The following is a 22,619-nucleotide window of genomic DNA, read 5'->3' on the forward strand; positions in this document are numbered from 1 at the left end:
AATGTTGGGTGTTATTAGGAAGGGTATGGAGTCCAGGTGTGCGGATGTTATAATGCCGTTGTATCGCTCCATGGTGCGACCGCACCTGGAGTATTGTGTTCAGTACTGGTCTCCGTATCTCAAAAAAGATATAGTAGAATTGGAAAAGGTACAGCGAAGGGCGACGAAAATGATAGTGGGGATGGGACGACTTTCCTATGAAGAGAGGCTGAGAAGGCTAGGGCTTTTCAGCTTGGAGAAGAGACGGCTGAGGGGAGATATGATAGAAGTGTATAAAATAATGAGTGGAATGGATCGGGTGGATGTGAAGCGACTGTTCACGCTATCCAAAAATACTAGGACTAGAGGGCATGAGTTGAAGCTACAGTGTGGTAAATTTAAAACGAATCGGAGAAAATTTTTCTTCACCCAACGTGTAATTAGACTCTGGAATTCGTTGCCGGAGAACGTGGTACGAGCGGTTAGCTTGACGGAGTTCAAAAAGGGGTTAGATAGATTCCTAAAGGACAAGTCCATAGACTGCTATTAAATGGACTTGGAAAAATTCCGCATTTTTAGGTATAACTTGGCTGGAATGTTTTTACGTTTGGGGAGCGTGCCAGGTGCCCTTGACCTGGATTGGCCACTGTCGGTGACAGGATGCTGGGCTAGATGGACCTTTGGTCTTTCCCAGTATGGCACTACTTATGTACTTATGTACTAATGATCCCAAACACGAAAGCAAATCTACATCTGAATGTCTGAGGAGAAACGAAGTTTTGGATTGACCTAGTCAAAGTCCGTACTTGAACCCAATAGAAATGCTGTTGGCAGTACCTGAAAAAGCAATTCGTGCATTAAACCCTACAAATGTGTCTGAATTAAAGCAGTTCTGCAAAGAAGAGTGGGCTACGATTCCTCTATTACAGTATTACATTTTGTTTAAAGATCGGAAACCATTCATGTGACATATATGTAATAATTGAGGAAATCAGGAGGTGGGGAAAACTTTTTCACATCACTATACGTTAAAAGCAGAGTGGAAAAAAATCAGGTCACCATCTGCTGTCTACTACGACTACTACTACTGCTTATCATTTCTATAGCGCTACCATATGTATGCAGCGCTGTACACAGAACGTGTAAGAGACAGTCAGTGCTCGACAGAGCTTACAATCTATTCATGACATCCAAACACGACAAATAAGGGATAAGGACAAAGAGTGGCAAGATTCTGGAATCCCAAAGACTACTACTACTGTCATTTCTGTAGCGCTACTAGACATACGCAGCGCTGTACACTTGAACATAAAGAGACAGTCCCTGCTCAACAGAGCTTACAATCTAATCAAGTCAGACAAAAAGGAAAATAAGGGATAAAGGAATTACTTAAGGTGGGAATGATAAAACACAGGTACTGAACAAGTATTAAGAGTTAAAAGCAGCGTCAAAAAGGCTTTTAGCCAATATTTGAAAATGGCCAGAGATGGAGCTTGACGTACTGACTCAGTAAGTCTATTCCAGGCATATGGTGTAGCAAGATAAAAGGAACAAAGTCTGGGGTTGGCAGTGGAGGAGAAGGGTACTAATAAAAGAGACTTACCTGATAAACAAGAGTTCCCGGGGAAGAGGGTAGGGAGAGATAAAAGTGAAGAGGTACCGAGGAGCTGCAGAGTGAATGCACTTGTAAGTCAATATGAGGAGTTTAAATGAAGATATTGTAAAAGGTCAAATATGTAAATTGAAATGTATTTGGTTAGGGAATGTTCCAGGACTTTACTTTTTTCATTTATAAGTAAACTAGCCGTTAAGCCCATAACAACGGGCTAGTTTTTTGTTTTCCTATGGCCTCCCCCCATCCACCAACCCAGCTCTCTCCCTTGCCCTCCCCCCCATGTCCAGCAACCCTCCTCTCCCCCCTCCCATCCGCTCCATCCACCCGTGTCCATCAACTGTTCTCTCCCCTACCCTCTATCCTCGGGCTCCCATCCACCGCGATTGTGACCTCCTGTGCCCTTTCGTCCCCACCGCCGCCATTTCGCCGTCCCCGCCGCCGTCACCACCACCTTTGACCCCCCCCACATCGCCCCCCCTCTTTCCGCCGTCGTCGTGTCGTCAGTTCTCCATCGCTGTGTCTGTTTCCCTCAGTTCCGCCCCCTCCTTCCCTCCCTGCTCCCTCCTCCTCCGATTTCCACGCCCTTGTCCAAGCCCTCCTCCCTATTGGGCTGTACTGCTGTTGGAGGCGGGGCTTGGACTTCTACACTCTCAGCGTTCCGACTCTACTGCGCATTTGCAGGTCAGTCGGTCACTTGCCATTTATATGTTTGATGGTTAGGGAATGAAGATTCAGTTTGACTGAATAATTAATATAGATTACTTAATTCCTGAGGGTTTGTAATATAGACAGTTGAGTTAGTATTCAGCAGCTGCGATCAGTGTGTTCTAAAACGCCAGCCGTAGCAGCTAAATAAAATATGGATATTCAGTGTCGGTAAGTAGATTGTCCTCAGCACCAAATATCTGTTTAGTGCAATCAGTGCTAGCGCTATCCTGATAAAGTTAGGAAAGTAGTTTTTCTGGTCTAACTTTATCATAGTAACATAATAAGTGACGGCAGCTAAAGACCTGAATGGTCCATCCAGTCTGCCCAACAGTCACATTCATTCTCAATTCAAGATTAAATCAACAATGAACGCGATATTATATACTTGATTTTGGTCTACAGCCGTAGAAGTCTGCCCAGGCTGTGTCCTTTATGTTTCAAGTACTGGAATTGCCATCAAAGCCTGCTGGATAGCGATCTGAATATCGCTACTTTTTGGATAAATATCGCCTTCACAACCCTCACCCCCTCTCCCCCCCCGGTGTACTATCCAGATAATGCCTAGGCAGTTTGTAAGAATATCCACCAGCACTATCTAGGTACTGCTGCTAAATATCCACAACCAATGCTGGCTGAGATATTTCTGTTCACTGGGTAAATCTCTCTTATCTGCACCCTTCTTCTCCACCTCTAATTCCAAACTCCGTTCCTTTTATCTTGCTGCACCATATGCCTGGAATAGACTTCCTGAGCCAGTACGTCAAGCTCCATCCCTGGCCGTCTTCAAATCTAAGCTAAAAGCCCACCTTTTTGATTCTGCTTTTAACTCCTAACCCTTATTTTATCATCCTCACTTTAATGTTCCCTTATCTCTTGTTTGTCCTGTTTGTCTGTCCTAATTAGATTGTAAGCTCTGTCGAGCAGGGACTGTCTCTTCATGTTCAAGTGTACAGCACTGCGTACATCTAGTAGCGCTATAGAAATGATGAGTAGTAGTTATCCGGAAAATAGCAACCATTATTAGGGTAAATGTCCACGAGTACAGGACCCAATATTTTTCTCATTTTTTGTTGAGACACAAACTTAACTGATATACCTCTCACTGTGAGGATGGGCTATTTGTATTAGAGGGATATTTTCTGTTAAATGTGAATGACCAATGAAAGAATAGTGACTGCACATGTCCCTATTGACTTTCCTTCTGACATTTTCCTCATGTTAAAAATATTTTATGACCATTGCTACTCATCACTAATGTCCGGACAGAAAGGAGCAGGGATGATTGTAAAATACAAATATTAATAGTAAATGCTATGTAGCATCAACAAAAGTGCCACCAGCACTGTTTCCTGCAGGTTTTATAAATTGAGGCTTTAATACCAAGCTGGAGGAATCAAAGGTATTAACGAATAAGCAGCTGCTGTGGACTAATTCAACAGGAGAGAGTAAGATGTTTGTTTATAGTGGTGGATATTGTTAGTCCATAGTGACCCTTTTTTTCCCCACTCCAAACACACTTTCCCATCCCAGCATTCCATGTGATATCTACCTAGTAACATAGTAGATGATGGCAGAAAAAGACCTGCACGGTGCATCCAGTCTGCCCAACAAGATAAACTCACATGTGCTACTTTTTGTGTATACCTTACCTTGATTTGTACCTGTCCTTTCCAGGGCACAGACCATATAAGTCTGCCCAGCACCATCCCCGCCTCCCGCCACCGGCTCTGCCACCCAATTTCGGCTAAGCTCCTTAGGATCCATTCCTTCTGAGCAGGATTCCTTTATGTTTATCCCACGCATGTTTGAATTCCGTTACCGTTTTTATTTCCACCACCTCCCGCGGGAGGGCATTCCAAGCATCCACTACGCTCTCCGTGACAAAATAGTTCCTGACGTTTTTCTTGAGTCTGCCCCCCCTTCAATCTCATTTCATGTCCTCTCGTTCTAGATATCTAGTTGTAGATATCATGTGATATCTACAACTCACTGTAAAGTAAAACAGGACAGTATAAATGGACTTTGCAGTAATCTTTATTTATTCCAAGCATAAAGCGGTTAACAATCAAAAAATTAAACAATATTCAAGAGGTAAGAAAAGCAAAATAGAAGGCGGGGAGGGACTAGGCAGCAGGGGCGTAGCCAGCCTTCCGTGGGAGAGGGGTCCGAGCCCGGGGGGAGGGGGCACATTTTAGCCCTCCCCCCGGCGCCGCCCCCCCCCCACCGCCGACATTGCCGCCCCCCCTCCCGCCGCGAACCCGCCCCCGCCGCCGCCTACCTTTACGTTGTACGTGCAGGACGTCAGACTCAGAGAACAGAACTGTTCTCTGAGTCTGACGTCCTGCACGTATAATTACGTGCAGGACGTCAGCAAACAAATTGAAGTGCAGGAAGGACTGAGAAGACGTCGGCTGGCGGGGAATGGGATCCCCCGCCAGCAAAAGTAAAGGTAGGCGGCGGCAGGGGCGGGTTCGCCGGGAGGGGGGTCCTGGGGTGAATCTGCGGGGGCCCCGGCCCCCTCAGGCCCCACGTAGCTACGCCACTGCTAGGCAGCTATGGAGAAGACAGAAGAGAGGTATTTTTAAAGTTTGTTTGACCTTAATTTGCAATGACGGACTTGAGCTGAATACTTTTAGGCTTGTTTTAATCATTCGTTTTTAATCTTAATTTCTCTCTTCTTTCATAGCTTGCTGCAATAAAACTTGGCCGATACGGAGAAGATCTACTGTTCTATCTCTACTACATGAACGGGGGAGATGTTTTACAACTTTTAGCTGCAGTAGAACTGTATGTTTCAAAGGATTTTATACATTTTTCTTATGTAGTTTGAATGCATTTTCTAACTTTAGATATTTTTTCCCAGTTTTTATTTATTTAGGGGCCATTTTTCTAAAGCTTAGCGCACGCTAACTGACATTAGCTAAGTGCCACATGGCCCATAGGTGTAAAATAGGACATGCAACATTTAGTGTTTGCTGAGCTTTAGTAAGAAGGCCCCTTAGTTAATTTGATTTTAAAAGTGCCTGTATTCCAAAATAGTGTGCCCTAGGGCAGGGGCATTCAATATGTGGTCTGTGGGTCAAATACAGCTCATCTGACCTTGAGATTCGGCCCTCATGATATTTTTAGCAACGTGAAGTTAGTTTCAGATGAGATTCACACGTTTTGATGATTGTAAATCATGCTACAACAGGCTAAATAGTTATGAAGCCCCCCCCCCCCCCCACAACAGGGTTTCTGATCATGTGGCACAGGATGAAAAAATTTGGACACCCCTGCTCAAGGGTAAGCATGAGTCATGTAAAACGTTGTATTACATAGTAGAAGACTGAGCAGTTCTACTGATGTTTTGAAAGTCCAGGGTGATCTTTTGCTGAAGAATAATTTATTATTTCTACTTGACCTTAGTTGGAAGAGCTGGAGTGTGATCTGTAATTCTACCCAGTGCAAGTCCTATTAAGGAGCTGCTGGAAACAACCAGCTCTCACCCTGATTAGTCAGCCCATCACCCGCCTAAGAGTGGCTTTGAAAGTTAAGGACATTCTGAATCCATCCACAGAGGAAGCTCTACTGTATGGAATCCTCAGCTTGTTTTCTGTAGGGTGGTTCTAAGTGAGTTTGTTGTATGTAGAGTTCAACTCGGTGTCTTTGTGAATAGTAGTGGAAACTCATGCCACATTCCTCTTGCTGTGTTTTTCCTACTTTAAAGTTGGTTATGATAAATTTACTATCTGAAGAATGGAGTTATGTTGGGTAACTCTTAGGTTGATCCAGTAAAAGTTATCCAAATCTGCAAAGATCATGCATTCAATGAAACAGAGGCTGCTTTTGGCAAAAAAAAGCATCACGTGTTGGTGTGATTTATCACATTTTTCAAACAGAGAGCACATAAGAGCGGGAAATAATTAAGTGTGTGGTGGCAATTTAAAAAAATGTAGGAAAAGAATAGAAAACAAAAATCATCATGCCTCTTGTATTGCTCCATGCTGTAACTGCACTTTGAGTATTTGTGTGCAGTTCTGGTGGCCTGCATCTCAGAAAAGATATAGTGGAATTAGAAAAGGTAAGGGGGAAGGGTAACCAAGAAAGATAAAGGGAATAAAAATGACTCTCGTATGAGGAAAGACAATAGAGGTTAGGGCACTTCAGCTTAGTGAAGGCTGAGGAGAGAGACGACGGAAGTCTATAAAATCCGGAATGGGTAAATGTGAATCAGTTGTTTAGTCTTTGAAAAAGTACAAAGACTAGGGGGCACTCCATGAAGTTACATAGTAATACATTTAAAACAAATAAGAGAACATATTTTTTCTACTCCATTCATAATTAAGTTCGGGAACTCATTGCCTAAAGATGTAGTAAAAGCAGTTAGAAACAAGCAAAAGTAGAATCCACAAAGGAGCAAAAGGGGTGGAAGTCACCAGTACCACAAGTTCAAAGACCACAAGTTTCAAGGAAATGCTGTTAAGTATTCTAAAATATTTATTCACCTATAATGGATACAGGCAAAACCCAACACAGACCGTGTTTTGGCATAAGTACATAAGCACCGCCATACTGGGAAAGACCCATCAAGCCCTGCATCCTGTCTCCGACAGTGGCCAATCCAGGCTTCAAAAACCCGGCAACCACCCCCCACCCCCCCCCCCCCCCCCCAAAAAAAAAAAAAAATTAATAATGTTCAATGGACTTTTCCCTCAGGAATCTGTCCAAACCCCCGTTAAACTCCGTAAGGCCAGCTGCTGTCACTACATTCTCCGGCAACGAGTTCCAGAGTCCAACTACACGCTGAGTAAAGAAAAACTTTCTCCTATTTGTTTTAAATCTACCATATTCTAGCTTCATCCTGGTTTTGTTGTTGTTTGAAAGTGTAAACAACAGTGGCGTAGCCAGACAGCCAATTTTGGGTGGGCCAGAGCCCTAAGTGGGTGGGCACAAAATTTTTTCTGCCCCGCCCCCTTCCTCCCCCTATTCTCCACCTCTCCCCCAGCACCTCCCAACTCAAAATAGAAACAGAAACACTTTAGCTCATGAGGAAAGTGACATCCACTATGCACATTTCTCAAGCTATCATATTTCAGTTAAGATTCAAAATAAAATGCCTTTTCTACCTTTGTTGTCTGGTCATTTTCTTTTTCCATCATGTTGATCCAGTTTCTCCTTTGAACTTTCCTATCTTTCTGCTATTTCTCCTTCAAGCAGCTTCTGTCCATTTGTCTTTTTCTCCTCTCTTGTTCCATTCCCTCACTTCACTTGCCTCTGACATATTGACCTTTCCATTTTAGCTCTTTCCTCTCTTTTTTTTTTCTTTTCTGCTCTGTCCACCCAAATTTTATCCTGTCTAACCCCTTTTCCTTTGTTTTACTTTTCAGTTACCTCTCAGATTCCTTTTCACCCACTAGTTCTCCTATTCCCCATCTCTCTACTTCCCCAGCCATCCATTCCCTTCCATCTTCAATCTATTCCCCCTTACCATATTTCTTTCCCCTGTAATCACCATCCTCCACGCGTTCATTTCCTTGCCACCCCCTTGGCCTCTCCCACATGGTTCCACATTTCCCAATGTCTCTCTCCCTCCACCCTTCTAGCCCAGCATCTGCTCCCTCTCTTCTCCCCACCCTTCACCCTCTTCCAACATCTTCCTGTCACTTCTCTCTTTTGTCTTGCCCCCCTCTCCTGTGGCCAGAATTTCCCCCATCCGTCCTGTTTCTTTCCACCCCCCTCTCTCCCCCTTCGCAGCATCTCTCATCTCTTGGCAAAGAACAACAATGTGGATGCAGCAGCTCACAGGTTTGCTTGCTGTGTTTTGAATGAACGGCGACGCGACGGCTACGCGGGGGAGTGGAAACAGAAATTTACCAAATGGCTTCCGTGGGCTGGCTCACTTGCACTCCACTCCTGAGGTTGCAGCGGTGAACTGGCGGGCAGGCGCTATGCTCAAGTAGTAAAAGCAGCAAGCCGGCAGGTTTGAGTTCGTCCTTCGCTTCCCTGCCTTCTCTGCGTCCCACCTTCCTGTGATGTCATTTCCTTTCAGGCGGGCGGGACGCAGAGAAGGCAGGGAAGCGAGGGACGAACTCAAACCTGCTGGCTTGCTGCTTTTACTACTTGAGCATAGCGCCTGCCCGCCAGTTCACCGCTGCGGGCGAGGATTCGAAGATACGGACAGACGGACGGACGGGGATGGACTCGGACTCTGGGTGGGCGGGCGGGCGGGCCTGAGGCTAAATTGGGTGGGCCTGGGCCCATCCAGGCCCACCCGTAGCTACGCCCCTGGTAAACAAACGCTTCACATCTGTCCGCTCTACTCCGCTCATTATCTTGTAGACTTCTATCATTTCACCCCTCAGCCGCCTTTTCGCCAAGCTGAAGAGCCCTAACCATCTTAGCCTTTCCTCATAGGGAAGTCGTTCCATCCCTTTTATCATTTTCATAAGTACATAAGTACCGCCATACTGGGAAAAGACCAAGGGTCCATCAAGCCCAGCATCCTGTCTCCGACAGCGGCCAATCCAGGCTTCAAGAACCCGGCAAACCCCCCCCCCCCCCCCAAAGTTTTTTTAAATAATGTTCAATGTACTTTTCCTTCAGGAATCTGTCCAAACCCCCCTTAAACTCCGTCAGGCCAGCTGCTGTCACTACATTCTCCGGCAACGAGTTCCAGAGTCCAACTACACGCTGAGTAAAGAAAAACTTTCTCCTATTTGTTTTAAATCTACCATGCAAGCATGCAAGCCTTCGTCAGGCGTCCTTATAGAAAAACATAAACACTAATGAAAGGAAACCTATACATATAGTACAGCTGGATTTAAAAAAAAAGACTTGGAGGAGTTTTGGAGGTAACGTTCATAAACTGTTATTAAATTAGACCTGGAGAAAGCCATTGCTTATCCCTGGAAGGGGGGGTGGGTTGTAGCGTGTAATTTAGGTACATTTTGGGATCCTGACAGCTACTTTTGACCTGGATTGGCCGCTGTTGGAAACAGGATACTGGGATAGATGGACCTTTGGTCTGACCTGGTATTCCAGTTCTTATGATTTTTTATGTTATTAAGTGTCTGATGTTTGATTATGATGCATTCCTTAATCTGACCAGAATACATGAGGTGTAACGTGTTAAACTGAGGAGAACTAGCCAGGACGTATGGCTTTCTTTCATCTTTTAAAGCAGAAGTGTGATGTGCCTGGGGCAGCCTGTGTGGGATGCAGAGACTCATTGTGGGACCTCATTTGCCTAAAAATTTGCATAAGTCATCGGTTGGGGCCATATGCAAAAACACAGCCACTCATGTAGGGCCAGCTCTGGTAATATGTACATGCTTTTTGCTTAAGAACTTTTATGTATGGTGTATGTGATTTCAAAATAAATTAAAATCAGAATTTCTTCTTCCTTTCTCTCTTGTCTGAACTAAAAAAATCAAGCTTTAACAGGGACTGGAGGTACCATAAAGAAGAGCGGGTATGGATTACCAGGGCGCCTGGAATGGAACCAACAATGAAAACCAATACATACGAGAGGGGAACATATTACTTCTTTGACTGTCTTAACTGGAGGAAAGTAGCTAAGGTATTGCTTATAAATGTGTAAAATGTAGACTTTTTGTATTAAAAAAAAAAAAAAGTGTTGCCTTTATGGAAATTGAAAAACATTGTTGACTCTCTTTCAGGCTCAGTTTCTTTAGGTCCAAGCGATATTAATTCTTAGTCCACAATTGGTCATTTCTGACAGCAGACCCCCCCCCCCCCCCCCCCCCCCCCCCCAGTGTGTGCAGTCTGTGTCTCACTGTAGAATCCTCTTCCGTCCCATTGCAAAGCCCACAATAAGTGCAGCAGTTTGAACATTGACGAGGCCCAAAATGTCAGCTGCTACTAGATGTGTATAATTTCTATATTTGAAAATTTTAAGATGGTACCCTCTTTTTACCCAATGTACATGTTCCATTTGATATTGTACTTTTCCAGTAGGGGAAGATTCTACAACATCACTTACAGACACTGGGTATTTGGATTTGAGCATAATTGTTACCTTTTGTGCATTTCTACAAAAGGTATTCAGGTGATTATATTTCTATAGTGTCGGTTAGTATCAAAGGTAATGTAGTTGATAGGAAAGTGAGCATGGAAGGTGGTGGTGTGTATAAGCAGCTTAGGATGTGAAATTCATCTCTCTGTAGCCCAAAGGTGACATCCATTCTGCTATACATCCATTCTGCATTCTCTGGCTAGTCTGAAAGTACAGCTGTGATCATCCTGGCCTGACCTAGTTTAGTTTGTGTATACTTTTGTTGAGCAACCTCAAGGATGGCCTTAGTTCCAGTATTTCCTTGTTTGAAACCCCCAGAATGCTTTGGTTCAGACCCTTGAATTTACTTTGATCTGGTTTTACCGATTGACGTAATAATCCTGGTAACAGGTGTAGGAGATTCTGCTGGTAACCACGTGTTGAAACGTCCAAGGTGCTTCATTGTAACCTGCACAGGTCTGTTTACAGGCCAAAAGGATTAACGTGTGACAGGGCTTAGAATATTCTGCAGCGACTCTACATAGAAGTGCAAAAACATAATTTTTTTTTAAAGCAAATGCGCTTTGTAAGTATATAATATTAACAGAACTGCCAATAGCACTGCTACCTGCAGATTTTATAAGGGTGGAAAAATGGAACATAAATTAATGCTTGAATACCAGCTGGAGCAGCTGACCTAGCTGATAGCAACTGCTGTGGACTATTTTGATAGGGGAAAAATGATGATCTTTTGTTTATAGTGGTGGACATTCCTGGACCATAGTGACCTTTAATACGACCAGTCTGAACACACGTTCCCATCCCACATTTGGTGTCTGTTGCCCTCTGTGAAGTATAACAGGACAGTACAAATGGACTTGGCAAGAATCTTTGTTTTAATGACAAATTTTAAATGAACAATTCTAGGTTTGTTTTAATCTTTATTTTTTCATTATAACATATGCAAAAACTATTTTTATTCCAAATTGAAAATCTATCATTTTATAAATGTTTCTTTAGAATAAAACATTTCTCAAACTTGTTGTGTCTGAATCATTTTTTTTTTCCTTCTCCAGTTCAGTTTTTCTGACTTGGATTTTCCCCTCAGTTCCAATTTATTTTTTCTTTTCATCCTTGCCTATTTAATGCTGAACTTTAAGTTGATAACTCTTGTAGATGCTGTGACTAATTTGGCAGAACCTTTTACTTTTATAGAGGAACTGAGTTTCAAGATAATTATGCACAAGCAGGCCTGGTAACTCAGGAGTAAGCATAATAAGCTTGCAATCCAGTTCCTGTATGAAGGAGAAAGGCTCCTGCCAGGCTACAGTTAGTAGAACAACAAAGAGAGTCCAATTCTCCCGCAAAAACACACAAGGAAACAACAAGTCAAGCGGAAGATATTCAGAAGGACCAGACTGAAGTCACAGATGTTAACAGTCAAAAATGATTTATTAAGACCCTACACGGTCCGTGTTTCGGCCAAAAGGCCTTCTTCAACATAGCATTGTGAAGTTTGCTGAGTAAGCTTGGGAAGCAAAATTTACGGAAAGAGCCAAAACACATAAAGTCCACACTTACTGTTCATTAATGCATCATACTTCCACTTCTGAACTCTCATCCCCCGCATTCTCACATCACTCACACCTTTTCTCACAGAAATATGTATACCATATGTCTTTATGCCTTATGATCGCCCTTTAAGCTCCCATTGTCTCCTTCCATCGTTTCAAGGTTTGTGTTCCATTGTTACTTTCCTTAACGACACTTCGATTGTCTCGCATAACTCTACACAATGTAATCCATAACCAATTTGTAACAACTGTATTTCCTTCATTCATCTCATATTGTAAGGCACACTGAACCCGCAAAAAGGTGGGAAAATGTGGGATACAAATGCAATAAATAAATAAATAAATGTAAGGTGGTTGTATGACTACTTTTAGGGGTTCACTTTGCTTTTTACCCCTATTAGGTTTTTTTTTACCCCTGACGTAGCCTGAAGGCGAAACGTGGCCACGTCGGCTCTTATCCTGAGTTCCATCCAGATAGGTTCATTACATAAGCACTTTTTGATTGGATTATCTGTATTTTCCAATTTGAAGACCCCTGAAGAAGGCCTTTTGGCCGAAACACGGACCCTGTAGGGTCTTAATAAATCATTTTTGACTGTTAACATCTGTGACTTCAGTCTGGTCCTTCTGAATATCTTCCGCTAGGCTACAGTTAGTCACAGAATGCACAGGAGGATCAACTTAAAGTTCGACATCAAACAGGCAGGGAAAGACCTAGGTCCTGGTGGGTCTCAAGGGCAGCATTTCATAATGTTCAAATGAGAGCGTGCTTACCTTGGCTGTATTTCTGGTTCTTTAAACACAACTTGTGGAGGCATAGTCTGAAGGGCTGTTCCTTTCTGCTCTGGGTTTTTCGTCTCCCTGACTTGACCGCACTCTTCTGGCTAAGCAGTCTAGAGCTAGGTCTCTTACTGTGGCCCTGTGAGGGAGTATATTTAAGGGGATCTGAGTTTATTATATCCTCGTTACTACATTTGTCTTATAGACAGTACATTTTTTTTTGTTACATTTGTACCCTGCACTTTCCCACTCATGGCAGGCTCAATGCGGCTTACATGGGGCAATGGAGGGTTAAGTGACTTGCCCAGAGTGCCTGTGCCTGAAGTGGGAATCGAACTCAGTTCCCCAGGACCAAAGTCCACCACCCTAACCACTAGGCCACTCCTCCACTGTTGCTACTATTTGAGATTCTACATGGAATGTTGCTATTCCACTAGCAACATTCCATGTAGAAGTCGGCCCTTGCAGATCACCAATGTGGCCGCGCAGGCTTCTGCTTCTGTGAGTCTGACGTCCTGTACGTACGTGCAGGACGTCAGACTCACAGAAACAGAAGCCTGCGCAGCCTTCTACATGGAATGTTGCTAGTGGAATAGCAACATTCCATGTAGAATCTCCAATAGTAGCAACATTCCATGTAGAATCTCCAATAGTAGCAACATTCCATATAGAATCTCTAATGGTAGCAACATTCCATATAGAATCTCCAATGGTATCTATTTTATTTTTGTTACATTTGTTCCCCACGCTTTCCCACTCATGGCAGGCTCAATGCGGCTTACATAGGGCAATGGAGGGTTAAGTGACTTGCCCAGAGTCACAAGGAGCTGCCTGTGCCTGAAGTGGGAATCAAACTCAGTTCCTCAGTTTCCCAGGACCAAAGTCCACCACCCTAACCACTAGCTCTGATTTCTGTCCAGAGTTTTGAGTCCTTCAATAGTCCACTCATTAACTAGTAGGGGCCTGTGAAGAGAGCGACATGTTTCATATGACAGTACTGAGATAATTTAAAAGAAAAGAGCAGTTTTTCTCACCATACTATGTAAAATATTTATTTATTTATTTATTTGGTACATTTGTATCCCACATTTCCCCACCTATTTGCAGGCTCAATGTGGCTTGCATAGTACCGTAAACGGCGTTAGCATGGCTGGAAGAGATCCTGTTTTTTGAATGAAGTCTGAGAGCTGATGGGTTAGTGCAGAACACAGTTTTCATAACAGACCAGTCCGATACAGCTCGCTTGGCTTGATGTGTTTATGTACATCAGATCTTCTGGTGATGGTGCACCAAGCTATTGGAGATCAAAGCATGCGAGTGCCGGTGCAGCAGGTCAGACAAATCAGAGTTCTACAAAACTGCACTGGGTTTGTTTTGTTTTGCTTTTATTGTAAAAAAAAGAATAATAATAATAACTTAAACATAGATAGTAGAGCAAATGTGTCATCTCCCCAACCATTCAACCTACACTCACCAAATTTTCAAACTATTGTTGTCCGATAAAACTTACTGGGACTTTTCTCATTAAACATGCAGATGAAAAACAGAAATATAAAAGCATAGTTTCTGTCTGACTGCACATTATCTCCCAAACCATTTGACCTACAGCCTATTACAGTTAAAAACCCAAACAACGTTTCTCCAGCAGATTAATGGTTCTAGCCCAGAATGAAAAAAAAAAAACCCACTCCTATGAATTGTTCTGTAGTTCATGTCTTGCTAATATGATTGGTTTTATTTGAAAAGACCAGTGGGAGGTTATAACAATAGTAACGACCTTGCATGTAAGACTCTCCAGCTGATAGGTAAAGAAGAGTGACCAAAATGATAAAGGGGATAGAACTCCTCTCATAAGAAGAAAGGCTAAAGAGAGTGGAGGAGTGGCCTAGTGGTTAGGGTGGTGGACTTTGGTCCTGGGGAACTGAGGAACTGAGTTTGAGTCCCACTTCAGGCACAGGCAGCTCCTTGTGACTCTGGGCAAGTCACTTAACCCTCCATTGCCCCATGTAAGCCGCATTGAGCCTGCCATGAGTGGGAAAGCGCGGGGTACAAATGTAACAAAAATAAAATAGATACTATTGGAGATTCTACATGGAATGTTGCTACTATTGGAGATTCTACATGGAATGTTGCTATTCCACTAGCAACATTCCATGTAGAAGGCTGCGCAGGCTTCTGTTTCTGTGAGTCTGACGTGCAGGACGTCAGACTCACAGAAGCAGAAGCCTGTGCGGCCACATTGGTGATCTGCAAGGGCTGACGTCTACATGGAATGTTGCCACTATTGGAGATTCTACATGGAATGTTGCTATTCCACTAGCAACATTCCATGTAGAAGGCTGTGCAGGCTTCTGTTTCTGTGAGTCTGACGTCCTGCAGGATGTCAGATTCACAGAAGCAGAAGCCTGCGCGGCCACATTGGTGATCTGCAAGGGCCGACTTCTACATGGAATGTTGCTAGTGGAATAGCAACATTCCATGTAGAATCTCAAATAGTAGCAACAGTGGAGGAGTGGCCTAGTGGTTAGGGTGGTGGACTTTGGTCCTGGGGAACTGAGGAACTGAGTTTGATTCCCGGCACAGGCAGCTCCTTGTGACTCTGGGCAAGTCACTTAACCCTCCATTGCCTGCCGCATTGAGCCTGCCATGAGTGGGAAAGCGCGGGGTACAAATGTAACAAAAATAAAATTAGGGCTCTTCAGCTTGGAAAAGAGACGGATGAGGGGAGATATGATTGAGGTCTATATAATCCTGAGTGGTGTAGAGCGACTAGAAGTAAATCGACTTTTTACTCATTCCGAAAGTACAAAGACTAGGGGACACTCAAGGAAATTACATAGAAACACAAATAGGAGGAAATATTTTTTTCACTCAATGAATAGTTAAGCTCTGGAACTCTTTGCTCTTTGCTAACAGCAGTTAGCGTATCTGGGTTTTAAAAAGGTTTGGACAGGTTCGTGGAGGAAAAGTCCATAGGTTGCTATTGAGACAGACATGAGGAAGCAACTGCTTGACCTGGATTTGGTATCATGGAGTGTTGCCACGATTTGGGTTTCTGCCAGGTACTTGTGACTTGGCTTGGCCACTGTTGGAAATAGGATACTGGGCTAGATGGACCATTGGTCTGACCCAGTATGGCTACTCTTATGTTCTTTGCTCTCAGCTCCACCTGTGACATAACATTAAGCACTCCGCATCCATCATTTAAACACAAGATCCCCTGCCTTACAAATGCCAATAATATAATTAACCAGCACCCCAAATTCTGTTCTGTGTTCGTGATTTGTGCCATTTACAGTTTTAGATACAGTTTTAACAGTTTTTACCTCCTGGGATATGAATATTTACTATTCCTAAGACCAAGGTGGAGCATCAGCGCTTTTCACCTGGGTAATGTTTACCAGGAAATGCCCTCCCAATTGATTAATACAAATTAACAAGCAGTGCTTCACGGTGTGCCAGGGCCTTCACGTTCGATGCAGAGTGAAAACGTTTCCCTTGGGCTCCATATCTAAACCAAGACTTATTTTGCTAGGCAGTGACGACAAAGAAGATGATGAAGTGAAAGCCTTTACTTTGGAAACTGGTTTATTTCTAAAGAAAAACCGCTGTTCACGTTTGCCACTAAGAAAGTTGCTCTATTGTGATCCCTCCCCCTCCGCATCATTCGTTTTGTGGCTTTGAGTAATCAGAATGCTGAAGGGTTGTTCTTTGCCTAAGCAAATTTGATTTTGTGCAGTGCTGACTTAATGTGTCCCTTCTTTCAACACATGATTGGAAGGGCAGCCTTCAGTCATTGCTTTCTTTTTCAGTGGTTTAAATCAAGTGCTGGTACATGTGTTAAGAGGCTCCATTATGAAAAATGACTTTAAAAGACGATGTAATTGGACAGGGTTTATGTTTGAGCTGTTCATAGTGCCAAATAACACATTTGTGAAACTTCTCCCTTGCTAGCTATGGAAGATCCCAGTCCAAGACAGAAACCTTGATCTCTAAGGAGGGATAGTATGGACCCGTGGATAAACTTGGTTTATGAATTAGTGGCATCAAAAGCAATTGTATAACACAGACAAAATTGAATCTCTTCGACAAAATATACCACAAAGACCAATACATGTGAAACCCCCACACATATCTAGCTAAGTTAAGAATGTCTATATCATATTACTATCATGTTTTCCACTACCACGCAACTCAAAACACTTCTGTAATACTAAATGTCAATTCTCCTATCATTTCCACTACCCATGATATATTGTAAGCCACATTGAGCCTGCAAAGAGGTGGGATAATGTGGGATACAAATGCAATAAATAAACAAAATTGAATAAAATTCGGGACAATGTCCTAGATTGCTAAAATTGGTAAATAAATAATTCTGACATGCAATTAAACAGTAAACAACTTTCATTTATACAATTAGTTTTTACTTCAGATTTACCTTAAATAACAGGCCAATAAAAGGAAATGAATCAAAAATTGAATCAGAAGTGAGACAGCTTTCCAGACTGTTCGGGAAATTGGATTAAATGCGTACCCCATCATTACAGATGACGTTGTTAAAGAGTCAGAGAACTCCTATATAATGAAACAATTACTCCAGATGTATGTGAAGCAGCCAGCAAGGAAATGTTTGTTTCATATCTTACTTTGATGCCCTTAATTTTTCATGCTTAAGGGGAAAATTCTATCCATGGTTGCATTCAGGAAGGTGCTTTTATAGGACAAGAGGAGACTTTTGTCAAAGAAACTTTTATATATCTTGAATGTAGAGAAGTTCAAAATACCATTGGAACGTACAGCTTGAAGTCTGCCGTAGGATCTTAGGTGTCACAAGGGAGATGTTAGCTAAATTTTGTCTCTGTAGGAAATAAATGTACTGAGACCTTTATTGCTTGCTGCCTTTGTATGGAGTTACCAGCTTAAAAGCATCTCTGCTGTACGGTGTAGGTGGGAGAAAGCCAGCACTGTTCAATGTTGCTGTTGCTTCCTGGATGACAATATAAATATTGCAAACTTAATAAAACTTTGCCTTCTGTCATTGTTTTATTTTATTTTTTATTTCTTTGTTAAAATGTAAAGCTCTGAGGTAAGGAGCTGGTTCCATATTAGTGAATAGATATGTTTTCTTCCCTCTGTTTGTTGAGCCATAGTTATCAGTAAATAGAAATCCTTCTGCAGTATTTATCCTTGTGAAATTTTTATTTTAACTTATCAGACAGAAGTTGCAAAAAACATTCTGCACTTCAGTTTAACGAGAAACAATGACTGGTTGTAAAGGGAAACCTTTTACTTGGTTCCACATATAGGGGCCCAGTTCAGTAAAAACGCTGGTGGATTTACGCAGCCGCCATACCACGTAAGCCAAATGGATCAAGGCTCTGGAATTGCTATCTGATTCAGCAAGGATTTTTCGGTAAATTTTTCAGTATGGGGAATGGTATGTAAGTGAGCGAGGAAGCCGACAGTACTCGTAGGTTGGGAAGAGTGAACTGGTTCAACCATAGCATGCTTTGCTGCAGAATAAGCCTGCAAAGTTGATCCTGAAGCTAGTAGGGTGAAGCATCCTGGAGGGTTTACTCTGTGGGAACCAGCTGAGTTAAGTTTCCAGGATAGCCATTCTTGAGGTTCATCTTCTAGTAGAATGGATGCCATACCTTTGATTATTTTTTTTCCATAAATATTCGCACTGTCTGTTTCATATGGTGGTAATTGTGGTGCCCAGATAGGCATCAGCTGCTTTTGCTGTTGACCCTGTGAGGGCTTCCTACAAATAAATCATACCTTTGACCAAGCGGCAGAAATAATACCACTATCCTCTCAAAAGTAATTCATTAACAATTAGAACTGAACAAGCACAGCCTTGGATGTTTCATGCCTGTCTTTATTTATTTATTTATTTATTTATTTTTAGCTTAGCATTAAAGCAGATTGGCGTTGAATAAAAGTTTAACCTTTCTTCTCTGTAGGAGTTCCATCTGGAATATGACAAGCTAGAAGAACGACCTCATCTGCCATCGACCTTCAACTACAACCCTGCTCAGCAAGCCTTCTAAAGACTTCCCTGTTCATGGGGGTATGGCTGTCTCAGCACAAAACTTAACCATAACTGCAGAACTGATGTGGCTCAGGCATCCTGGTTTTAATTCCTTGAGGGGCAATTGTCTCTTGCAAAGGGATCACCATTCGAGGTCCTGCCTTACTAATTATGTGCTGCCCAACACCTAAAATTGTAACTTGTTCTATTTAGTTTGAGCAGGGTCTGAATTTTTTTTTTGTTTTTGTTTTATTCTTGGTTTTTCTTTTCTTTTTTTTTTTTGGCCAGCAGACAGACCTGAGTCTGCGAACACAAAACAAATACACTGACAAAAGTTGACCACATAGTTTCCAAAATGTAAAAAAACAAAAAACAAAAAAAAAAAAACATTAGAAAATAAAAGTTTGCATTGTTCATTGTAGCACTCTTGATAATACCCCTTCTCCACCCCTTCCCAATGTTTGTGCATTTTTATGTGAAGATCCTTCTCTTATTTTCATTCGGAAAGATGAGCAAGGTCTGCTTCCTTCCGCTTACTCCCCCACCTTCGGTTTTTTCAAAGGCAGTTTTCGCCAAGCTTATTTGAAGAATAAGAATATTTGACTGTTTCGGAGAAAGATATTGCCACAACCTCTGGATAGTTTCCAGAGTTGTGCATTACTGAGCTTCATCTTTCCAGAATGAGCAAAACGCTGTCCAGTCTTTGTTACGATTTTGTAATAAATGTGTACATTTTTTTTAAATTTTTGGACATCACATGAATAAAGGTATGTATGTACGAATGTGTATATATTATATATATGACATCTATTTTGGAAAATGTTTGCCCTGCTGTACCTCATTTTTAGGAGGTGTGCATGGATGCAATATATGAAAACGGGACATTCTGGAACTGCTGGTCAGGGGACTCCTTTGTCGCCCTGTGCACTATAGGGCCAGATTTCAGCAGCCAAGGACATCCATACCCAAGTGAACGTGATGGGACTTTAAAGAAGTGAACTGAGACAATTCACTCTGGCTGTTTGAACAGCAGCGTTTCATAGGAAGAAAAAAAATCAATCTTGTATTTTCTGACCACATAAAGGCTTCTTCTCTTTGTAATAAAGTAGAAAAGCTATCCTCACTGCAGTGTTGACTTTGATTTGAGATTGAGCATGAAATATTTTGGCATCATACGTGGAAGAGCTGATCTGTGTGTAAAATACATTTTGTGGTTGGGGCATAAAAGGAGAAACATCCTGCGTCTGTTTTTCAGTTCAACATGTACTTTATGTTGATCCATGGAACAGATGCAAACAGACCTGCGCATTCTATAAATGAAGATTATTTTTAAATGATTTTATTTTTGTTTTACTTTAAACTTGAAAATTCAAGCAACATAGTGAATGCAAGCTCTTGCCCAGATTATGTTGTTACTGCAATGTGTGAAATACAAGAGGTTTATAGCCAAAAAGGCCAGAAAATGTGTTGTGAAATATTGCAAGTGATGAGTCCTTATGCAAGAAAAATAATACATTTTAAGCTGAATCATGTATGACCTTCCTTGCCACACATAATAGGCCGGATTCTATATATGGCGCCTAGAAAATTCCGCCTGTGTATTCTATGAGCGGCACCTCTATTTAGGCATGGTAAAAAGACTACGCTTAGTTGATAATCTAGCGCCTAAAACAACGCATCTCCATTTACACCGATGAAAATGTGGCATAAATGCTGGAGCATAGATTTAAGCGCAGAGGGCCATATTCTATAACAACGCACGTAAATTTTGGGACGCCCATTTCCCCGTCTATAACCACGCCCCTTTTTGCCTACGCGCATTAAAATTTAGGCGCAGTGCTTAGGGAGTTGTGTGTGTAAATTCTAATTTTCACCAATTAGTGCTCATTATTGCTTGTTAAGTGTTGTTAACAACACTGATTGGCATGTTAAGCCAATTAAGTTATGCTTGGGATTTGGGCACAGAACGCTAGGCGCACTATATAGAATCCGGGTGAATGGGGGCAGTTTTCAGACTGTCACATTGGGATAAGGATTGCATATACTTTTTAAGCACAGATTTTCCAACAGTTTTTTTCAAAGAGAGCGTGCACACATACTTGGTCTTGGAAGTTTGCCGCAGTTACAAAATATGCTTGGCCATTTGCACCTGCCTCTGCTATGGATAAAATTTTGCTGAATAATCAATGTATACATGTACATTTCCCCATATTGCCTTTGTGAATGCCTCCTTCTGAAGTGACTGAAAGCACAGCCTATTGACTAAGCACTGTGAGGTTTTGATATTGTATCAAATGGGCAAAATGGAAAACAAAAATGAGGATGTTATAATGCCTTTGTATCGCTCCATAGTGCGACTGCACCTTGAATATTGTGTTCAATTCTGGTCGCCACATCTCAAAAAAGATATAGTGGAATTAGAAAAGGTGCAGAGAAGGGCGACGAAAATGATAAAGGGGATGGGACGACTTCCCTACGAGGAAAGGCTAAAGCAGCTAGGGCTCTTCAGCTTGGAGAAAAGGCAGCTGAGGGGAGATATGATAGAGGTCTATAAAATAATGAGTGGAGTTGAACAGGTAGATATGAAGCGTCTGTTTACGCTTTCCAAAAATACTAGGACTAGGGGGCATGCGATGAAGCTACAATGTAGTAAATTTAAAACGAATCGGAGAAAATGTTTCTTCACTCAATGTGTAATTAAACTCTGGAATTCATTACCAGAGAATGTGGTAAAGGCAGTTAGCTTAGCGGAGTTTTAAAAAGGTTTGGACGGCTTCCTAAAGGAAAAGTCCATAGACCGTTATTAAATGGACTGGGGAAAATCCACTATTTCCGGGATAAGCAGTATAAAATGACATTTTTGGGATCTTGCCGGGTATTTTGTGACCTGGATTGGCCACTGTTGGAAAGAGGATGCTGGGCTCGATGGACCTTTGGTCTTTCCCAGTATGGCAATACTTACAGTGGGGGAAATAAGTATTTGATCCCTTGCTGATTTTGTAAGTTTGCCCACTGACAAAGACATGAGCAGCCCATAATTGAAGGGTAGGTTATTGGTAACAGTGAGAGATAGCACATCACAAATTAAATCCGGAAAATCACATTGTGGAAAGTATATGAATTTATTTGCATTCTGCAGAGGGAAATAAGTATTTGATCCCCCACCAACCAGTAAGAGATCTGGCCCCTACAGACCAGGTAGATGCTCCAAATCAACTCGTTACCTGCATGACAGACAGCTGTCGGCAATGGTCACCTGTATGAAAGACACCTGTCCACAGACTCAGTGAATCAGTCAGACTCTAACCTCTACAAAATGGCCAAGAGCAAGGAGCTGTCTAAGGATGTCAGGGACAAGATCATACACCTGCACAAGGCTGGAATGGGCTACAAAACCATCAGTAAGACGCTGGGCGAGAAGGAGACAACTGTTGGTGCCATAGTAAGAAAATGGAAGAAGTACAAAATGACTGTCAATCGACAAAGATCTGGGGCTCCACGCAAAATCTCACCTCGTGGGGTATCCTTGATCATGAGGAAGGTTAGAAATCAGCCTACAACTACAAGGGGGGAACTTGTCAATGATCTCAAGGCAGCTGGGACCACTGTCACCACGAAAACCATTGGTAACACATTACGACATAACGGATTGCAATCCTGCAGTGCCCGCAAGGTCCCCCTGCTCCGGAAGGCACATGTGACGGCCCGTCTGAAGTTTGCCAGTGAACACCTGGATGATGCCGAGAGTGATTGGGAGAAGGTGCTGTGGTCAGATGAGACAAAAATTGAGCTCTTTGGCATGAACTCAACTCGCCGTGTTTGGAGGAAGAGAAATGCTGCCTATGACCCAAAGAACACCGTCCCCACTGTCAAGCATGGAGGTGGAAATGTTATGTTTTGGGGGTGTTTCTCTGCTAAGGGCACAGGACT

The 22,619-nt window shown here is 42.4% G+C and overlaps 1 protein-coding gene across 6 annotated transcripts in view; it reads left to right on the plus strand.

Annotated features, from left to right (window-relative positions):
* The window catches only part of CNOT2 (CCR4-NOT transcription complex subunit 2), a 156,103-nt gene extending 136,291 nt beyond the window's left edge, over positions 1 to 19,812 (plus strand). For 5 of the 6 annotated variants that reach the window (XM_030214116.1, XM_030214114.1, XM_030214110.1 and 2 more), the window contains 3 exons: positions 4,989 to 5,089; positions 9,719 to 9,863; positions 18,622 to 19,812. In XM_030214116.1, the coding sequence (XP_030069976.1) occupies positions 4,989 to 5,089; positions 9,719 to 9,863; positions 18,622 to 18,708 (333 nt within the window). In that variant the 3' untranslated portion in view covers positions 18,709 to 19,812. Of the gene's footprint in view, positions 1 to 4,988; positions 5,090 to 9,718; positions 9,864 to 11,059; positions 11,258 to 18,621 lie in introns of those variants that run through there. The other variant, XM_030214113.1, reaches the window with a different exon arrangement.
* Positions 19,813 to 22,619: the final 2,807 nt, after the last annotated feature.

The sequence above is a fragment of the Microcaecilia unicolor genome, chromosome 9 (genome assembly GCF_901765095.1).
Source record: "Microcaecilia unicolor chromosome 9, aMicUni1.1, whole genome shotgun sequence".
NCBI classification, from domain to species: domain Eukaryota; kingdom Metazoa; phylum Chordata; class Amphibia; order Gymnophiona; family Siphonopidae; genus Microcaecilia; species Microcaecilia unicolor.